The 21,980-nt window shown below is 30.8% G+C and overlaps 1 protein-coding gene across 1 annotated transcript in view; it reads left to right on the top strand.

Annotated features, from left to right (window-relative positions):
- Nucleotides 1-20,951, top strand: part of LOC106614216 (uncharacterized) — a 96,460-nt gene extending 75,509 nt beyond the window's left edge. Inside the window, 4 exon segments of the mRNA XM_036371381.2 lie at nucleotides 12,458-13,190; nucleotides 19,399-19,809; nucleotides 19,897-20,192; nucleotides 20,252-20,951. Of these exon segments, the coding sequence (XP_036227274.2) occupies nucleotides 12,458-13,190; nucleotides 19,399-19,809; nucleotides 19,897-20,192; nucleotides 20,252-20,461 (1,650 nt within the window). The 3' untranslated portion in view covers nucleotides 20,462-20,951.
- Nucleotides 20,952-21,980: the final 1,029 nt, after the last annotated feature.

The raw sequence follows: 21,980 nt of genomic DNA, 5'->3' as shown, positions 1-21,980 counted from the left end.
ATTTGCTGTTTCGTTTAATAGAAATTGAATGCTCTACAAAACGGTCTCTTACGATTTTTAAATAAATCTAACCGTTTAAAAGATATTAACAGTTCAAGTTTGATTATTTTAGGTGAAATTTCTTTTTTTCTTTTGTATTATATAACTTAATGATACAAAATCGATCGAAATTCGAAAACCTTTTGTAGGAAATGTAGTCCTATATCAAAAATACCAACTCTTATCGCTTATCAGTTGAACGAATTTAGTACCTATCTATAGAGTAAAACTAAAACCGTTTGCTATTATATCTTTAGGACCGCTGAGAGAAAAACTGTGTGCAATGGTAGGTATAGGGTTAAAAGGTGGGGGTCCACGTAGGGTAGAGGCCGACGTAGAGTTTTATGCTCTAATCACATCTGTATTAAATTATTTTTCGAGCTTTGGCGGCAGCCAATGTGTCAATAATAGTCTGGAAATCTATGTTGTTGGCTAATTCTACTTCTAGGCACTGTGTATGATCGATGGAAATTCTTGATCCTTGCTAAAACACTAAACAAATATTTATTACTTGTAACAGAAACGGGTAAATTGCAAAATATTCTCAAAGCGATGGAAATATTTGGGAAGCATTCAATAAATTTTATGGAGTAAGACGGGTTTTATAATTTGCATCTTAAACGTGACTGAAGTGAATAGTTTCATTGAACAACTCAGATACATCAACGGAATACTTCTTTCCAATATTTTTTGCAACTGCGTTAATTTAATCTTCTTTCATATCATGGAACTACCATAGAAATGAGAACGATTCATTTATGTCACTCACTGCGACGAATCTTCTCTTCATTCCACAGATAACGCTATCAAGAATGATGTAGAAAGTGTCTCTTTTGAATTCAATTTCTTCTTTACTGCAAATCCCCAATGAGGCTCCGGGCCCGGAGACTCGATCTCAAATTTTGCACATATCCTTTTTTCTCCAAGAAGCTGTTTATTTTTAGAAACCGGCAATATCGGACAACTACAGCATCTAGCTGCCATAAAAACTGAACGATCAAAACGTAGTTTATGTGTGAAAAACTTTCTTTATTTCACAACATATCTTTACGGAATTTGGCATGGCTTAACGTACAGATTGTTCTGATCGAATTTCTATAACATATAGCTGCCAAACAAATTTATCGATCAAAATCAAATTGTTCTACGAAAACTTTTCTATTTGTCAAGGGTATTATTACTTCTGTGCAATAGAAGCTGTTAGGGTTTAATTTAAGCTGTTAGGTATTAGCCTGGAATTTTTATACACCTTCGCTAACCCCGCGCAACGTAAGTCACACTCAAATTAGAAGCGCTAACGAACAAAAACGAAGGATTTCGAAACGAGAGCCATCAAAATCCAATATCACAAGAAAAAAATATGAAGCGTCACTTTAGGTACAAATGTCTAAAAGTACTCTTTGGCAAATCTTGTTGTATAGAAGCAACAAACTAAACTTTCACGATGACATTTACATTGAACAACAACAGTTCTATTAACTGCTGCCTTACAAAAAGTCAAGTCTCTAATCGAACATCTAGCATACCGCTTGACAGGTGCTCGTAACGTATAACAACGAGTGTCTCGCGGACGAACTCTTCGTCTAATTGTTGTCAGACATCAGTGAGCAATTAAAAAAAGCACCGCAAGCTTGTTTTTGTTACTGCTTTATGTTGATCTCATCCGAATGGATGACTTAAAAACTGTGGTGTTCAAAAATATTTTTGAGTTACTCTTTTTGGATTTTTTTAGGTTATTTTTTTTTTTTTTTTTTTTTAACTATCGTACCTACTTGCGCCCATTTGTGTATGTAGCTAGACCGAAAAATTTGGGTAATCAGATATTCTGGAATCGCTTCAAAGTGATTATATCACACAAACGAAAATAAAAAGAAACAAAAAAACAATAAAATCAGCTACAATCCGGCTCTTGAAACTTGCACCGACGTGTGCTGCATGTAAAGTGAGCTCACTTGCATAACTGCATATTTGTGCATGCATGTATTAACATGCGCTTTGCATGAACAGAATTGCTTGTTGAAGTGCAGAAGTTTGGATGACACTGCACTTACTTACCTTTGAAGTGAATAAATAACGAAATTACAAATTGTTTACTTTAAATTACCTGATATTCACTTAGATATTCTATTCTCAGTAATTATGCCACAATTATTAGCCAAGTTCATAACCAACGCTTGAGCGATCGCCAACACTCGATTGCTTGATGTAACGCTTCACGAATTCAAAAGATTCCAGCCAGCAAAATAAAAAGTAACAGCACGGCATATTAATTCCACATGTTTTACCGAAATTTTATGCTTGATTGCAATGGCTAGATTTCATGCGTGCCTCGGCAGTGTCGGTTATTCGAAACCATGGAGTATTTCAGGCGAGTATCGGCAATAAATTTTTTCGTTTTTACGATTTGCACATACAAATTTTGTTTACACGAAATTGTTAAATTCACAAAACTTTTTGATTTTTTTGAAGACTCATGTGGCATACAAATATGCAAGCAAATATGTTCAAAATGCACACAGTATTCAAAAGTTACAAAAATAGATTTAGTAACAACTGATAAATTTGATGTACTTTTATTTTGTTGGCACTCGCTGAAGGTTTTGTGATACATTTTAATAGTAAAACTATTGATCTAGACTTTATAATTCACTGACGAACTGCTAAAGCAGCTTAAGTCGACTTAAGTTAATAACTATATCAAGTTTTCTTCATAATATCCAATTAAAGATTTGCAGCCTTCAAGTCTATCTATCGACTATAGACTACAAGACTAACTTTCTAATACTGTTTGCAAAATAACACGTCTATAACTAATCTGATAATTACATGGGTTTATGTATTGAAAAATACTTAAAAATGTAATTTATATTATAAAAATTTGATCATCAAAGTTTTTTAAAAACCTTCATACTTTACCTTAACTATTTATGTCAACCTTCAAATAATATGAAACTTAAGAAAAGACTCTCACTGAAAAAAATTAAACTATAAACAGTTTTCAATTTGAAAATCTTATAAAATTTACATTTTAAATACAATAATCTTTAACTATATTGTTAAAAGTTAAATTATATAAAAATAGATTTAATGATTTGAGAAACTTAATATTTTAAAAGATTAAAATGGAAAACATTGACATTGAAAATAGTCAAAAAATTTGTAATGACTTGTTCTTAAAAAATTTTAGTCAAATTTTTTGAAATAAAGTATTTTGACAATTTTGTACTTTAAAAATAATTTATTTAAATTTTTTTTGTTTAAAATTTTACAATTCAAGCACTTGTGTGAATGAAATAAAACCGTTAAAATTATATATACAAATAAATAAATTGAAATAATTTTTTTTTACAATATGTAATAAATAAATAGTTGAAAAAAAATAAGTAAATAAAATTAAATTTAAAAGATAAATATTTAAAACATTAAAATTATTAACTTTCATATACAAAGTATTATTCAAATATTGTACTTTGAAATAAAATATTTTCAAAATATTAAACTTGAAAGCGTTTAGCTTAAATTTTTATATTTAAAAATTCAAATTAAACCACTTCTGTTAATGAAATAAAATCGTTAAATAATATAAAAAAATTTAAAATTAAAAGAAATAATAGTAATATAAAAAAAAATATTTAAGAAATGTTAAATCTAAATAATTAAAAAAGTTACAATATTAAAATTAAAAAATCTTCAATTTAGATTTTACATATTTTTAAATCAAAAAATAAATCAAATATAACATAACAAATAGAAACAGTTTATCTCAAGTAAAACTACGATTCTTATAGAAAAACGTTATATAACAATGTAGGTAATGAAAAGATAACTTTTGCATATAAACCTCAAAATTTATGTGAAATATTCACATTGCTTAGAATACGCACAAAATTTTTGAATTTTCAAACAATTATTTGTAAAACTGGTAAAATACTGCAATTTATTAAACCTCCGAAAACGTGAACAAAGATTTTCTATTTTTTATTTGAGGTAAAATTTGACGATTTCCACTCATAATTAATAATGGTAATGAAAGAGTACTCTAAATATTAGCTCTTAAAGCTAATTAACCAATTTATTTAGTCTTTTTAATGCAAAGTTCGCTTGAAAAACTAGTTTTAATTGAAGTTATGAAATTAGCAGTCGAATTTTATTCTCTTAGAATTATACTTCTGGCACAGCTCGATATTTGCAAAAGTCTAAAACGCTAAAATTTGTATTATTAATTGAACTTACTTGTCGCAAACTGGTACGCTAATTAACAGCGAATGCTTGATTTAAGCAAAAGTAAACGAAGGCACTAACACATTTATATAATAATACAACAATATACAAAATATAAGCGCAACGCCACTTCAAGCTTCAAATATTGGCATTTGCGCATCCTCAATCGCTTGGCTGGTATTATGCAAGCAACAATATGTACATATGTATTTAACATTGTTTGCTCATCGTCAATAAGATAAAATAAAGAAGCAACCAGATACAAAACTGGTAAATTAATAAGGCGGCACAATTACCGTGCGCGAGTCGTTGGAATGTGGTTATTGTGTAAATGAGACGGTTAATGCGACGCAGCAGTAACTATGGCTTACAAACTTACATGTATGCATATACATATATACATGTATATATAAAATATAAAAAGCGTTGGGTTTGTTGCATAATTATTGTCGTAATTTATAGTCATTCCATTGGCATCAATTTTTACTTGTAGCAATTTGTGCATAAACAGCTATTGATTACTTAGGTCAACGTCAAAATTGGCATGTCCGTATTGAATTTGCTATGCTCAGCACTTGTGTCCATTTGTAGATATTTACATATCTTCTTGTGAGCAGTTCGAAGCAATTACGATGCAGCTGTTGCTAATATTCAAGCGATTTTGTTTTCCTTTCAATAAGAAACTGACATTACAAACACTTATTGACATGCTCAAATGTCTCAATATGTTATAACTCTTACATAGAAGTAAACGTTTTTATTGAACAATGTTTTTTTACTTAGAAATAATTTTAAAATATTTCCATCTATAATGTCTAAATTGAATAACGTCTACTTATTTATTTATTTTAAATTTATTTTTTTGAAAAGGTAAAGTTTGTAGTTATAAACCAGCAGCGCAGCCTTCTTTTGCTCTCTTATTACAAGTATTCTTTCTATCATTCAATCAATCATTTCTAAGCTGATTAATGTCCACTTTTTCTAGAAAAAGTCAATTTTTCTATTATAAGCCTGACCAATAGCCTTCTTTTTTTACTACATGTACTTTTGGAATCAGTAAGAGTGCCGCCATTTCTGAACTGAATATTGTTTACTTATTTGTTTTTATTTGATAAATAAAAAATTTTGTGAAAAAAACGGCAGAACAACGTTCTTATTCTGGTTTCTCTAAATGCAAGTATTATTTTAATCTCTAATTTAATAATTTCTATATTTAATACTACTTGCTTACAAATCTTTTTTGCAAACTCCACAAAAAATATTGTGGTGAAATATTCAACCATACCTCCAATGTTTAACCAGGCCTACAGGTAAAATTTATAACATCAATAAAATATGCAAAATACAAAAAATTCTGTCTGTGAGAGAACAATGTGAAAAACGAAGTCAAATTTCGTAAAAAATTTATTTACTTTTTCTAAAAAAAATATTAAATACTTTTATCGCAATAATTAATAACGAATGCTTCATTCTTGTGCTTGGGGTTGATTTTCAAATATTTAGATTTCCGCATCATAAATTTTATTGTTTTTTAAATTGTAGCAAATAAATTCAAGCCATCAAGTTCGTTTCATTCATAAAATTCTAGCTTTAAATCAGTTTGAGCCTTCATTTTTCTTTGATGCATATACAAATGTAGAGTAAAGTCTTAAGACACAAACGCAATTATTTTAATGATATACATATATTGAGAGAAAAAAAATGTTTCTTAAAAGTTTTAGCCACAATTATACGCCGTTAGACTGAAATAATATTAGATAACTGCGTTGGAATTTATGTATCCTAACTTGTGGTTGTTTCCATTTGAAATTACTTAATTGTGCTTTGATATTGAAATTTACTTTGTGCTCCCTCGATATTTCATAGTCATTGTCAAGGTTAAATGTGTTATAAAGCGGAAACTAAATGTTATTACCTTTTTACTGATCTACCAGCATTTACTGTCTTTATATTTGCAAAAAAATTTTTTTCAGAGTAAGGTTTCAACGCATTAAAATATTTTTTTTAATATTTTTTTTTGTTAATTTTATTTTACATTTTTCTTTTATATTTTATATTTATATTTTCATTTATTTCATTATTCTTTCCTTTTGAATTTTTTTTATTCTCATTTTGATTTTTTACTTTTTTACCAAATAGAGCTCTTCAAATCATTTAAGCGGCTTACTGTACTTATGACTGAAAGTTATTATTGTTGTAGTGTTTACTTTACTTGGCTTACATTATTAATATTGCGATCGCGGGCGGTACACGGCTTTAAAACGAGTCTCCACTCACTGTCAACTCTTTTGAGATATTATTATTAAAGCCGGATCAATGTCTGCGTTGCTTTAAACTATTTAGCTCTAGGCCGAGTTCTACATCTGTGTTCACAAACATTTATATTGCGGTAACTCAAAAATTGTTTTTGGGACGTCAACAAGTAGATGCTAAAATATTTGACAAAAAAAAATACATTAAAATCAATGGAATTTCTTTATTTTTAATTAATTATTTATTATTTTATTTACAAAATAACTTAAATAAAAATTGAATTTTTATTACCTGCTATTGTCTTTAAAAATCAAATTAATTTATTAAGAACGTCTAGTAATAAACACAATATATTTGCAAATAATAATACAGCTAAGATAACTGAATATTTTCACTGACAAACTTTAAATGACCTACTTACATATATGTACCTATTTAATTATTATGGAACAATTTTTTAGCTCAAAAATACGTTTAAATCCGGACAAAGATGTAATTATTATGGAAAGATTTTATTACTCAAAATCCAGTCAAAGCTGTGACTAAAATGTTATACACCAAATTACGTTGAGCCCAGATATATATGAATATCAGTGAACAGCGACCTATATGTGCTTTATGTGGTCTTACTTACTCTACAATAAGCTTCCACAACAAAACTTGTATGTGAACTTTCATCATAATTTCATGAACTTTCATTAACTTTTAACGTGGAAATATTTCAAATACCTGTACTTATATGTATAGATGACTAAGTTGCAAGTTATTATCTATCTAATGTAGTAAGCCGTAAAAAAATTCGCTTATGTGAGCTTTCACTGTAATTTTATGAGCTTTAATCAGCTTTTGTCTTATTGAGCTTGACTGCGTAATAAGCTCGTGTTATGACATATTTTTACATTTATTAATACTCAAATAGGCGCATTAATATTTCTAGGGAATAATATTTGATTAGGGAATTGCAGATGTTAGCTATACATTTCTTTTAGTTTCATTAAATGCGTGAAATTTTGTTCTGTTTAATTCAGTAAAAAAAAAACAAAAGGAAAAATTTTAATAAAATAACATACCAACATTTTTTTATTAAATTTTGCTAAAATATAAGGGAAAGATTGTAAAAATAATATGCATTGGGATTGTTTATTTTTGTACGAGACATATGCTTTCATTTATTTTTTTGTGGTTTATGGTGGACGTAAACTTTCATCTACTTCTGGGAGCTGTTAGCTTTTTTTGTCTTTGGGGAATGTTAGACGAGATGTAAGCTTTTATTTACTTTGGGGAGCTTTTATTTACTTTTTTATATCTTATGGCGGATGTAAGCTTTCACTAACTTTGGGTAATTTTAGAAGAGAAGTAATTTTTTATTTTTTTACGATTTTTGTGCAAGATGTAAGCTTTAATTTACTTTAGAGAATTTCAGACAAGATGTAAGCTTTCATTTACTTTTGGTATTTTAATGCAAGATGTAAGCTTTAATTTAGTTTTTAATTTTCTTTAGTAAATTTTATGGAAGATTTCAGCTTTTCTTTACTTTTGTGATTTTTATGGAAGTTTGTGCTTGCATTTACTTTTAGAATCTTTGGGAGAGAAGTAAGCTTTCATTACATTTGGAATTCTTATATAAGTTGAAAACTTTCTTTTACTCTTGAACACTTGATTTATTATTTAAATAAAATGTATTTTCGTTAATTTGTTAAGAGAGCTTAACTAAGCCAACTTAGCTTTTTCAATATTTAAAAATTTTAGGCCGGGAAACAAAAATTTAAATCATCATATCATATCATCATATCATATCATCTCATATGTAAAAAAAAATTAAATTTGTACACAGTTTTCTAGCATTTTATTTTGTTGTTCAGCCACAGAAGTACCCAAGGCTACTAAAAAGTACTTAATGCATTAAAAATTACTTAGGCTAAAATTACTTTAAGTGCACATAAGTATAATCGTACATACCCATATTTGCCTGCAACATACTCACCCAGCCAGACCCCTCTACAGCTATCAAAAGTGGCATTTTCACAACAGTTCCAAGTGTTTAACTAGTAAGATGAGCTTTTTATGAATTTTTACGCATTATTTCACTTAATGCAAATCATCATATATGCTACAGTATGTATATGTATGTATGATGCATTACTAACTTATGCAATTGTTAATAACTGGCGGTGCGTAGTTGACGGACGCCACACCCTGCCAAATACCACGCAGCATCAAAAGAAATCAAAACATATACATATAGGTATATATAATATATGCATGTATGTATATACTGTAATCTCAATGTCAGCTATAAAAATGCTTACACACAAGCGCAATGTTGTGGTAAAGTGACTCATAAACTAGCTAACTGGGTAAATACTTGTACATAGTATGAACCCACTCGTGGCGCGCGGTTGGCGCTGTTTGTTTACATATGTACATATATACAATATGTATATAGTATAAACATACAAGTCGGCAGCTGCATAGGTAATGATATTCACCTGTCATTTTTGTCTCTTACTATTATTTTTGGTTAATAATAAAAGGTTGTAATATTTTTTTGGGGTTTGTGAAAGGACGCAACTCTCTAATGAACTCATATAGTATATTTATTAAAAGCGCCAGTGGTGAGCCAATAAAACTTAATTGAAAGTATTACTTCAACTTAAAGTTTTACCGTTAGTGGCCAGCTATTTAAGACATCCATACATACATACATACACTAATGCTTAGATGACTTAAGTAAGAGTTGAGCGAAAAATAAAACAAACACGGCTAATTATGGGACTTAAAGCCGCCGCTGCTTTCAGTAAACGCTAAATAAACATAATTTATAATAAGCGAAATATTTGAAAAATTTATAAATGCGCATAAGTTGTTGCAAAAAAGTAACTGCATACCTTTCTCATGACGAGCGCAGCATTTGTGGTATGTTAATGGCATTGAAAATGAACTCAATCGCATTATATTTGTAATAATATAATATTCATCTAATGCATATACATACTCGTATATGCATATATGTACGTTATGATTCATCAAGCATTACTTGCAACTTGTTTGCGGCATTGTCTAAGATAATTGATCGGCAATTAATTGAAAATTGCAAGCAGAAATTGACTTGCTACCAAAATGGTTTTTTATTGTATAAAAATGCAAATATGCGTTAAGCTACAGATTTAATAAGTTATAAAAAATGTTCTGAAAAATATGCAACAAAAAAGACCTTGATAATCTCTTTTCTTAATGCAACAGTTTCGACTGAAGACACAAACTTTTAAATGATGTAAGCAGTTATTGCAGTAAAAATGAGCTCATTACTTGCTTAAATTTTGCTCATTTTGCTAATAAAAAATATTATTGTAGATATGAGATAACAATAAACTATTCGAAAAACATTTTGCAACTAATACGAAAATCATTTTGTTTTTTACTTTTTGTTCGAACATTTTGTTGTTATATACTTTTTTACTACACAATTTATTTCTGTGAATTTTGTTCAAATTATTTGATATTTTTATATCATCAGCCAAGTGAAAATGTTAACACACCACATATACTTTGAAATTTCACCTGACGTTGGATTTTTTTGTTATATTCCTTCTCAATAAAAAAAGTATGTGCTTGAAAGAGATAAAATAGAAAAATCATTATTTTGTAATAAATAAAATCGTAAACTTCAAAAACTATTTTGGTTTTGGGTTTTCAAAACTTTGTTTGATACAATATTTTAGGCAATATTTTTAATATAGATATCAAATGTATAGAAAATGTAAGAAAATAAAATTTCTATACATTTATATTTTTGAATTATTTTTAGTTATATTCTTTTTAATAAATCAACATTGAAGTTTGTAAATTCTGCTTAAAAATATTTAATATTTTTATATTTCTATTTACAGAAAATATCATGATATATTTTCCAATTGACTGAAAAATATTTCGAATATAAATTTCATTTATATTTTTCGAAAAATGTATAAATATATTTTTTTTAAGTAAATCAATATTGAATTTCTGTTAATTCTGCACAAAAAATATTTAACATTTTTTATATTTTTATTTAAAAGAAAATATCATTATAGATATTTTATTTGGGTAAAAACTATTTCAAAATAAATTTCGCTTCTTTTTTCGAAAATTTGTGTTATTAAATTCATTTTAAGTAAATCAATATTGAATTTCTGTATATATTTTTTCATCTAAAGGAAAATATTAAATATATATTATTATATGGCTATATGACACTAGTTCGCTTACTTCATTTTCGAAAATACTCATATTTTTTATCACCATTAAAGTTATAATCCCATTTTTATATTACGAATACATAATATTTTAATAATTGCTTCGTTTTTAACCAGTGTTAGTTATGGTAAAAGATATAAATTTTCTATGACACTATTTAATAAAAAAATATTTTTATTAGATGCCTTCTCTATCTTCTTAAATTACACTGCAATATTTATTTTCGAAATTTGAATTTTTTTTTTTTTTCAACTGTTCCATAAACCTGATTTGCTCCCTAAAATTTAATATTTTTCTGTCAACTTCTACTTTTATTAATTCTTGGTAATTTTTATATCACTGTTTCATTAATAAAAACGAAACGAATTTTAAACGAAAACAAAAATAAAAATATATCAACTGTGTTACAACAAAAAAAAATACTTTAAAGCTGATACCATAAATTGTTACTTTTCTTTATTTGTATGTCCAAACTTTCAAGGCATATTTGCTTTTATAAATAATTTTCAAAAATATTTGATTTTACTTAAAGAAATGTGTTACTTAGATTATTTTATTTCAAATTTTAATTTAATCAAAACATAAATAATAATTTCACTTTTCTGAACAACTTATTTTAACAGAAATTAATTTCAAAAATTATTTGAGAAATTATATTTTAAAATATTAATATTTCTGTGACTATTTTTTAACCTTTTAATTGAATTTCAAAGCCTAATTTAATTTTGCGCAAATTATTTAAAAAGCCATATATTTAAATTTTAGTAGCGAAACTCAACTTTTGTTTTGTTTTTAGTTTAGCACAACACAACACATCGCTTGTTTAAATAATGATACTATTTATTCATAAAAGTTAGATATAGCAATAATTTTAGTGCCAAAATATTTGATAATAATTTATTCACTTCACTTTAATAAACAATTATACTATTTTTATTAACAAAAAAATATTTAAAAATCCTATTTAGCAATAAATTTAGCTCTAAAATATTTTTAAACTGATAATTTTAAATTCTAAAACTAAATAATATTTTATAATAATCTATACCTACTTCTAAAAATATTTTCAAACAAATTTGTCCTATTTCAAAACCTTTTAAATGCTTATAAAACACCGTTATATATATTTTTTAAAATTATTTGCTTAAAAATATTTTACTTTGTTTAATATTGGTATTATTGCTTAAACACAAAGCTCACACCTTACCTTTGCTGCAACACACGTATATGGAAATAAAACACAGTTAGCACAAAGCAAAAAATATTTTTATTCAAATAACAATCGACTGTTTAATACTTTTATGTTTACTAACGTCTTCCCTGTTGTTGTTTTTAATTAACACACTCGCAGCATCAATTACAAAAAATATGGACTTATTGATATTGTTGTTTTTAGACTTGCAGGGCTATTGCCGCCACTGGAGCAGTAACAGCCAATACACACACACACAGTCACATGAAAATTTAACACAAATACTCAAATTTCACAATAAAATAAAGTTTAAACCAAAATAAATATTTTTAGCACACCCACAACACAAAAACGAAACAAATAAAACTATGTGACTCCCTTCCACAACTTCCAGTCTCAAGCACGCATATTCGCCACTTTCCTTTCCTTATGCAAACTCTGCCGTGCGCACACATAAAAAACAATCTCGTGTCCACTCCTCCAAATTTCCTACCAACCAACAACATACGTAGATAAAAATCGAATCTTTTGCACGAAATATCTGTATGTAAGCCCTTGTGTATTACCGTACTAATGCGCTTGTGTTCCAACGTCTTTCAGGTTCGCACACCGACTGCAACGACGATTGTAACCACCACGGCGCAGACGCGACGACCGGTGCTGAGCGTGCGCCGACGCAAGATCAATTCGCCGAACGCTTCATCAGGTATAGCTTACCAGACGGCTACGACGTCGTTACAGACGAGCCAAACGGCGGCAGCAACTACAACTACAGCTAATGCGGACGCTTCGACCAAAAGTGATGAGCTGCTAATAATCACAACAGAATTACCGACGACGACCTTTAATAAGTACCAACTACAACGTAATCGTAATAAACTGGTAACACCGGCCGCTACATCAGCAACAGCAACAACAACAGACGATCTAAATGCACCAACAACAACGCTATTTACAGCAGCAGCAATTACACTGAACAACGCCAACAACAATCAGAAGAGTTATTTAAATACAAAGTATAGAGCTAAGCTGGCAGCAGCTAGTTTGTCAACGATCGGCGCATCATTAGCAACGGAGACAACAAATGTCGATGGGCCAGCAACGGCAGCAACCACAACAGCCAGCAATGACATCATACAGCAAGCAAATGTCAACGCCAACACCAAACAACCGTCGACTGTGTTGCGCAGAAAATTCCAAGCACGGCGTCTCATTTCAACAACAACGGCAAGCGCCACAGACGATAGTGGTAAGTTACAATTAATAAACACAATCGACTATATACCTATGTATGTACATATACCTATAGGTATATATGTATATTACACTAGGAAACAGTAGTATTGTTTTATGAAGTTTCTTACAGATTTTGTATGATTTTCCCACGTTAATTCCAAATCTGTAGTCAGCTTTTCTCTCGCAGATCTAGTTTTCGAAATATAAACATATTACATTTTTAGTCAAAAATACTACAATTTTCAAATTTAAAAATATATTGCTCTTACTTAACATGAAAAAAGCTTTCTTTTATGTGCTTTTCTTGTATGAGTAGAAACATCAGTCTTGTTTTGAATGCTTCAGCAGTAATCAGCATTTGCATTCCAATGAATCTGATATCGCTCTTCCATAGCGCGAATATCCTGATGAAAACGTTCCACTTGTTTTTCGCTTCAGATGTCTAAACTTTCTGGGAGGCGGTCTAAATGTGTAAAGAGGAAGTGCATCTTGATGCTCATGTTACATCCTAGTCTCTTGAAGTGCAACATGAGCTACTCAATGTGTTGAATATAATCTGGAAACTTTTTATTTCTTAAGAAATTTTGCTCAAATAAATTCAATCCTTGCAGATTTCTCCTTATCTGTAATACAATCAGTAAAATGTTTAGTCCAGTGTTGTGTCTTGGCTCGGCTATCCCGTATGCACATAAAGCAGGGTTATTTGGTATATTCTTCTTGTTGACCCAAAATAAATGTACCGTTTTAAGATCGACGGTCAGTCAGTTATGTTCTATGTATTTCATTTTCTCCATAACCAAATAGGCAATTTTTATAAAATCAAACGTATTTAAACGACATTTTCTAATCATATATATAGTCACCACAAACAGCACAAAAGCTATTCGGATAATTTAAACAAGTTCTTCTTAATGTAGACATAGCGGTTTATTTATGAAATTCAGTAACTTTTTTCCCTAAAAATTAATTCAAGTAAGCCGATTAGCGATATTTCAAGAAGTACCTGTATCACTAAAACTGGAGCTGCTAGAAAGAAACTGAGGATAGACTTGAAATCAGCGACATCAAATTAGTAAGAAACAGTTTATAAACATCATAAAACAAAAAAATGTAAATTTTGCTTAATAGTGTTATTAATTGTAAAGCGCCGACAAATGTTTGTAAAGATGTATATGCCTTAGCAACATGTGTCGGCAACATTTTAAAATATCAAGTGATTTAAATACATTCTTATAATTATAAACTCGAAAGCGCTGTCCTCCGCAGCATATGTCGGCAACATTTTAAAATATCAAGTGATTCAAATACGTAAATATAAATATGAACTAAAATTCGCTGATAAATGTGTATAAACTCATATGTGTCCGCAACATTTTATAGTATTAAGTGACTTGATTACAACAAGCGTATATGAATGTATGCGTTAAGTGCATACATTATACTGTTAATGCGTATTCAGATGCAAGACCATATACATATATTCAATATTTAGTTTGGATTACTTGTGTTTTATTAATTTTTGTATTCTAGCAACATGTGTCTGACCTTTAAAGGTTTAATTCAGAATGGAAAGTTTATTTATTTTAGTCTTTGATTTTGTTATGGTTGTTGCAAATATTTATTTTATTTTTGACAAATGCTGCCGAGTTGACAGTCATTGGCCTGATAGAAATCCGGTTCCTGTTAAGTAGATTTAGTAGTTTACTTGTAATTTAAAGTTTTAACACTCAAAACAGCTAGTAAATTTAAACAATTTTTTGGGGCAATAATGGGTGTTTTTTTATGCGTGTGGTTTGAATGAGGCAATACATCTTTCAGAGTTGGTCTTTTTGACAGCTTTAGTTGACTTATACTCAGTTGATCATGAACAGACTCACTCCGGAACAACGTTTGCGAATCGTGCAAATTTATTACCAAAATAATGCGTCCAATATTTGGTCTACCCAGCAGAGTCAATAACTCGAGTACGAGATAGCCACCGATCCCGGTTTTTACAATACATTCGACAGCTTTTCACAAATTGTGCTCTTTTAGAAAAAAGAACTTTTCCATACTTTTGAATTTTGATTTGACCAGGATATATATGTAAATTATTGCATTATTATAAGCTGTCATAGATTAGTCAGAACTTAGAAAGTGGCGAACAAACAACTGGTATAAATCACATAGATCCCTTTTTACCAACTGGCAAATTAAAAATTCCGATAGCGTAGGAAGTATCAGTTTTCTCTCTCTCTCTCTCTCTCTATATATATATATATATTTTTTTTTTTTCTACAGTCTGAGAAGAGTCAACCGACGCAGAGAAAGCAAATCATCGTAGGTCAAAAAGTTTAACTTTGTAGAATTGTGGTGTTGAGAACTTAGTAATAATTTACTTTCAGAAACTATTACGAACTCAACAAAATTGTTCCAGTCCCTTGCTACAAGTTATTTCCTGCAGGGCATATAATGCAGCATACTTGTACTTATACAAATATAACCACAACTTTAGGCGAAAATGAGAACTGGATTCCTCTCCGCTTTGCGCTTTCTGGTGGGTGGATAAATCCAACAGGGCTTTTCATGACTTTTCTGTGTGCCATTCATTTGTATACAGAACAACATTCCATTGTGAACTGCCGCTAGGCATAAAAATCACGTGCATGAGTGTATTTTCCTGCATTTGAGCAAGTGTATGTGAACTAACAAAATACGTTTGTGCATTATGATATTTGGAAAAAATACTTACAAGCCCATGAGCTGGCTTGATTTATGTTGATAGGGAGAATATGTTACCTGAATAATTTATTCTTTAAATAAACAGGGGCAATTTCTAGTAATAGAAAAAAATATTCAATGATTCCTTGTCAAAAACCATGGACTAGTTCACGACAGACGGACATGGACTGACTCAGCTTGTCACGCTGATCATTTAGATATATACTTTATAGGGTCTCTAACGTTTCCTTTTGGGTGTTACAAACTTTGTGGCAAACTAATTAGACCCTGTTCAGTGTATGAAAAATACAATAATCTGATATGTGTACATATTTACAAATTCATAAAAAAACAGATGGTGTGCTCAAGGTGTTTTGAAAACTCCTATAATCAGCCCAAAATCCGTGCCATTTCGATATATATATGTATATACTTGTATATCCCTTGAATGTGTACCATATATATGTTGTGTAATAAAGGCATAACTTCGGTTGACGTATTTCACATAACTCTCGACGCATCTGGCATCTATTTAAAGAAAAGTATAACTAAATTTTTCAGTGTGTTTCTAATCCATTTCAATTGTTAATTATGAAACTGAATAAATTATTATAGGTACAATATAATTAATTCATTAAATTTGTTTACTTTAAAAATATGATTTGAAAATATCGTTAATATGAATATTTCAACCTAAATATTTAAGTGATATAATTGACGTAGTCCATCAATAACAGTATATTTACATGGATTGCTTAATATACACACCGTTAGCCTTTTAATATAATGAAATACAATGTATCGCTTAAATAAATGCTAACTGATTAAACTTAGAAAAGTTTTGTTAAATACATAGTGCAAATGAAAAATAAACAAATTAAATGCTTATCAATCAGTTTTATTTATTTGATGTCAAAGAGCCATTCACTGGTTGCAATCGAATGTGAGAAAAGCGAGATTTGTATTTTTTTTCTATTAAAAACAGCCTACATTGTGGCGATTTTTTCCAATCATATTTCTCACTCGCAAAATGCTTTTATTTGGGGTTGCCAAGGTGAACCAGCAGTAAAGATTTTCTCTTATTTTTAATAGACACCGTCCAATGCATTATGCATGCATGTACTCGTTTGTTTAGAATATATATATTTATATTTAATATATGCATTTGCCAACAACAAACAAGCTGTTATTTGCAATATTTTATTGCCAACGGAAAATTACATTAAAATATGAATATAAATTGTTCGGTGCATCAGTGCAACATAACAACTTATACATACTACTTGTAAGTGTTAGCATAGTGTCTGCAGTTAAACTTTGGCCTCACAGTTGCACATCATTTGCGGTAGATTATGGCTATAACTATTTGTATACCAAGTAAAACCCCGGCAGACAAATCAAATTTCCGACTAGAACCACAAGCATAAGCAAGTCAGTTGACTGTCTTATTTCATACAAGTTACTAATATTTTACATCTTAATGTCCATGAGATGACAATTGTTGTTTTTTCGAGCTGAATTTCAAAGCAAAACTTGGGATCTAATAAAATAATTTTTTAGAAAAGTGCACTATAATTGGTAAAAGTCTGACATTTTTCTGCTTGGTTGCGTTTAAGACAAGAATTTCTAGTTATAAACTGGTATCCTTCCTGATGAGTTTGATGCCTCTCTGCACATAAATTCAATTTTGTATAATTTTTAAGATATAAAAGAAAATAAGAGGCGCCTGTATTAGTGCATCCTCTATTTGGATATTCAGTGCCCCCATACATAACATGAAGCTTTGATAACAAATAACGCTAAGGATAAATTAGTTAGATTGAAATTAGAGGAAGGCAATGCGACCAGTGATCTATTGGGCCCTCTCTTGTTATCACAACACTTCGTTTGAGCCAGTCAAATCAAAGAGTACCAAAGAGCTAAGTAAAGCCACTGGGTTAATGGTTGCAATGTGTTCTCTCACCGGATTTATTTGGCCGATAGCCTGACTCTTTGTTCTTGCGATGACCAAAAATACGTGCTTTGATGTCTCTGCATATAGATCAGTACCTAGCGTGACCTGCATAAAATCCTACAAGCTGCCTTAACTTATTTCTGGGAAGAGCGATTAGTTTCTTGAACCGTTTTGTATCTTTTGTATCGAACTCTCAGAAACAGCCTCGCTTGTCGAAGCCCACTTGTTGCCAGTGGCGTTTTCTGCTGGCACTTTGCTCTTTCCGTAGCTCCTCTCGTACATTGTAAATGAAGTTTTACATTGAAAATAGTTGTTAAATTATATTAACTCAATGTGTATATTAGAGCGGGTCGATTTATTTTCTATAAAATCGCCCATGCGGGATATGTTCTACGTATCATTCTGAACAATTTAGCCTAAGATTTTACGGGACCAAAACGGGTTTCGAATTTTAAGGCGAAGTTTAATTTTTAGGGATTATACAAATTTCTTTGTCAGTTTTTGAGGTATCCAAATGAAATGTAATACATAGGTGCATAGGTTTTCTGAATTAGCGATATATGTTATATATAAATCTCAGATTCTCTTTATTTTCACTGTCATTGTAAAGTATATATTGGAGGACTATTCTGAGAGAACAGTTCTGCAAAACTACGTGCTCTTAGCCTTTTAATTAAAGGCAGGCACCCGGAAAATAAAATAACTGAATAATCGGTTGTATGGGAGATATGTGATATAGTTATCCGATCTGGCCGATTCCAACAAATGATCAATAGAATGTCAAAATGCAGCTGTATATCTCATTTCATAAAAAGATAACAATAGCTGGTGTCCTGTTTTTTATTTTAGAGATGTCAGAAAAAATTTTGGAATTCATATACGTAACGATAATAGTTCATTTTTCAATAGCGCCGACTTAAATAATATTTTATTTGTTGGGTCTGTTAAATATTTTTTTCAAAATTATTCAATGTTCACATATTAACATAATATTATATATTGCGCACTCTGCATATGTATGTAGGGTATATGCTTCTTGGAACTTCGGCGAAGTTATGAACCGACATTAATAGGAAATTGATAGGTATAAAGAACAACTTACTCATCGAATTAAAATATGACGCTTGCTGGCCCAGGTATCCATTAAATCCGTATATTAATTACATGGAGAATACAATAAAATATGACACGCTAACTCAAATAGCTCAGTGGGAATGACAACTTCGAAATTCATAAATTGATAATTATTAAAAAATAATATATTTCTACGAAATAAGATATATCTTCAGACAATAGTTTATTTTCTTTTAAAAATTATTAAAGTTGGTCCCTTCTTATTGTTCGAGCAGTATACGGTGATTCGATATTATATATTTTTTATATTTTAATAACTTAATTACGCCTCTGAACTCGCCTCTTCTCTGAGTTTAAAAATGTTCAGTATAAGATAAGAAATCTTTTGAAACTTCACTCTTTACGATTATTTTACTTATGATCACTTTTAATGTTATTGTCGTGATGTATGTTATACTCTACAGCTATATTAATATTTTATTTTTCTTTTTAGCCACCGAACAGCCACGCACACCCAATCCACTCTTCAAACGGCGATTTTCGCTCGCCGCCAACCCTCCTGCCACAACAATACTTTCGCCTAGTGCAAACACTCCAGCTGAGACGCTCACCACAACGCTCTTCGTAGACGGTTTCGATGCCGAGGATGCCAGTGATCAAGTGGCCAAATCGAGTGTGCATACAAATCATTTCAATCAATTTGTGCAAAATGCCGAAGATAATGAAGCACAAATACCACCACGAACTCTAACCACCGGCATCAAGGCCTCACCACTGAAATCAAAGCCGCACACAGCAGCCACAACAACACATGCGCCCCTTGAGTCGCAACAGCAATATGTAGAATCCATCACACGACGTATGGGCACCGTAGCGGCTACCACGGAATTCACTGCAGCAAAACGTAAATAAAATTTTCATTACGTTGTTTCCCATCAACTAACCGGACATGAAATGAAATGGAAAACTGTAATATACATTTTAATTTCAGGAAAATCTGTCGCCAGCAAACGAAGGCCACAGAAGTACACGCCCCCTACGCCACAAACGTCGACTGAAAGCTTAGCGTCGCGTCGCAGGCAGTCTGCGAAAGAGACGGTGAACCGGCGACGACCTAACAAGTATGCCTCCGGCGACAGTTTTGAGCGACTAAATGGCAATCAGGCGGCACCGGCAAAGCCAATCACTCACGTCAGCACGGTGAAGAGTAGCCATCGACAAGTCGTCGACTATGACTACTATGACGATGAAAATGAACGCGTTGTTGGCAATACCGAAGGGCAGCAGGTGCGTATACAGCCAGAAGTATTTTAGTATTGTTTATAAATACATCTGTTTGTATTTAGTTGAAAGTGATTCTACACGGGCGTGGCATAATCGAATGCCTGGATCAAGGCAATTTCCCGCATCCGCTATCGTGCCGGAAATTCATATCCTGTGCCAAATTCGAGACCGGTGGCGTGGTTGGCTGGGAATATACTTGTCCGAAGGGTCTCAGTTATGACCCGGTTGGTGGCATGTGCAATTGGGCAGCCGGTCTCGGCTGTAAGGAGTAATTGGCGGCGGCATTAGCAATCAAAATCTTACAAATGTATACCCTTTGAATACTGCTAGAAGCATACTTTCGCACAAATCGATTTGCAAACACAGTATAAATGCAATAAAGAATACTCATTAAAGTAGCTCATTGAGAGTTTGACGTCTGCGCCGGAACTCATACTCATTCCATTTTTTAAAACAAATTTCCTCTAATCCATGCAGTAAATTTGTAGTTTTAATAAAATTATGTGATTATCGTTTATTGTTTCTTTTTCCTTAGTCATTTAAGCATAACTTTAAGTTTAAGGTTAAAAAATGTTATATTAAATTTAGTTAAATTTTGAAAATGAAAAATATTGTAAATGCTTATATTGGAAAAGTATTCGTTTATTGTAATTTCTTTCGTCTTATAACGAATTACCATACATATTTCTACTTTTCTATGCCAATACTCTATAAATTTCATTATTTATAATCAATAAAAAGTAAAATCTTTACTATATGGTATTTTGATTTTATTACTATTTTAAATATTAATATGCAGGCAACCACAGTTTTTCATTGGAATTGAGGTATATGCTATAGTGATCCGATATCGGCGATTCCGACAAATGTGCAGCTTCTTGGTGAGAGAAGTACATGTTTAGGACGATATCTCAAAAACTGAGGGATTAGTTCACTTATTTAGAGACAGACAGTTGAACATGGCTAAATCGACTCATCTCGTCATGATCATTTATATTTCTACTTTAAATGGTCTTCTACGTTTCCTTTGGGTGTTATAAATATCGTGGCAAACTTAATATACCCTGTTCAGGATTTGACTTAAGTAACATGGCAACTGTAGACCAATTTTTCCAATGAATCTTAAAATCGTAGGAAAAATATATAACAAAGAAATGTCGATAACATAATAGCTTCAAAACAGAATTAATCTGAGAAGTTATTAAGATACATTATACAGGGATTAAAAGATTAGAAGATTTGCCAAATATAAAAAACATTAGCTTCGGTTGCACTGAAGTTATTATATAATACCCTTCACAAACAAAAAATTTTCCCATACCAGAGCTTCACAGTTTGTATGCCAACTATATGCTATAGTGGACCGATCTGAACAATTTCTTCGAAGGTTTGCGGTTGCTTTGGACAATAATCCAAATAAAATATATGTCCTGTTTATTGGTCCTTATTTTATCCTACCTGGGTCAAATCTGCTCGATCCTCTGAACTCATTTTGCTTTGAAGTAGATGACGAAACTGCAGGTGAAGTTCTCTCCTCATTAACTGCCTTGTTTCTTACGGACACTGTATTGTTGGCCTTTCCGATTTACCAAAAGTTTTCCAATTTTTGATCATTTGTCATTTGATCCTTGTGTGGCAGCCAACCTGAACAATTAGAATTTCAAGGTGTTCAACCACAGATCTTAACATCATCTTTCAGTCAATAACGATCCAGAGCAAATCCTCTTAGAGGACGATTGCCAAGTTTGCCTTTAGTGCCTACTGCACTAACCAAATTAAGAAGTGACGATA

The sequence above is a fragment of the Bactrocera oleae genome, chromosome 5, assembly GCF_042242935.1.
Source record: "Bactrocera oleae isolate idBacOlea1 chromosome 5, idBacOlea1, whole genome shotgun sequence".
In the NCBI taxonomy this organism is placed as follows: Eukaryota; Metazoa; Arthropoda; class Insecta; order Diptera; family Tephritidae; genus Bactrocera; species Bactrocera oleae.
The sequence above is the reverse complement of the archived record's forward strand: the minus strand, read 5'-3'. Positions and strand labels throughout refer to the sequence as shown.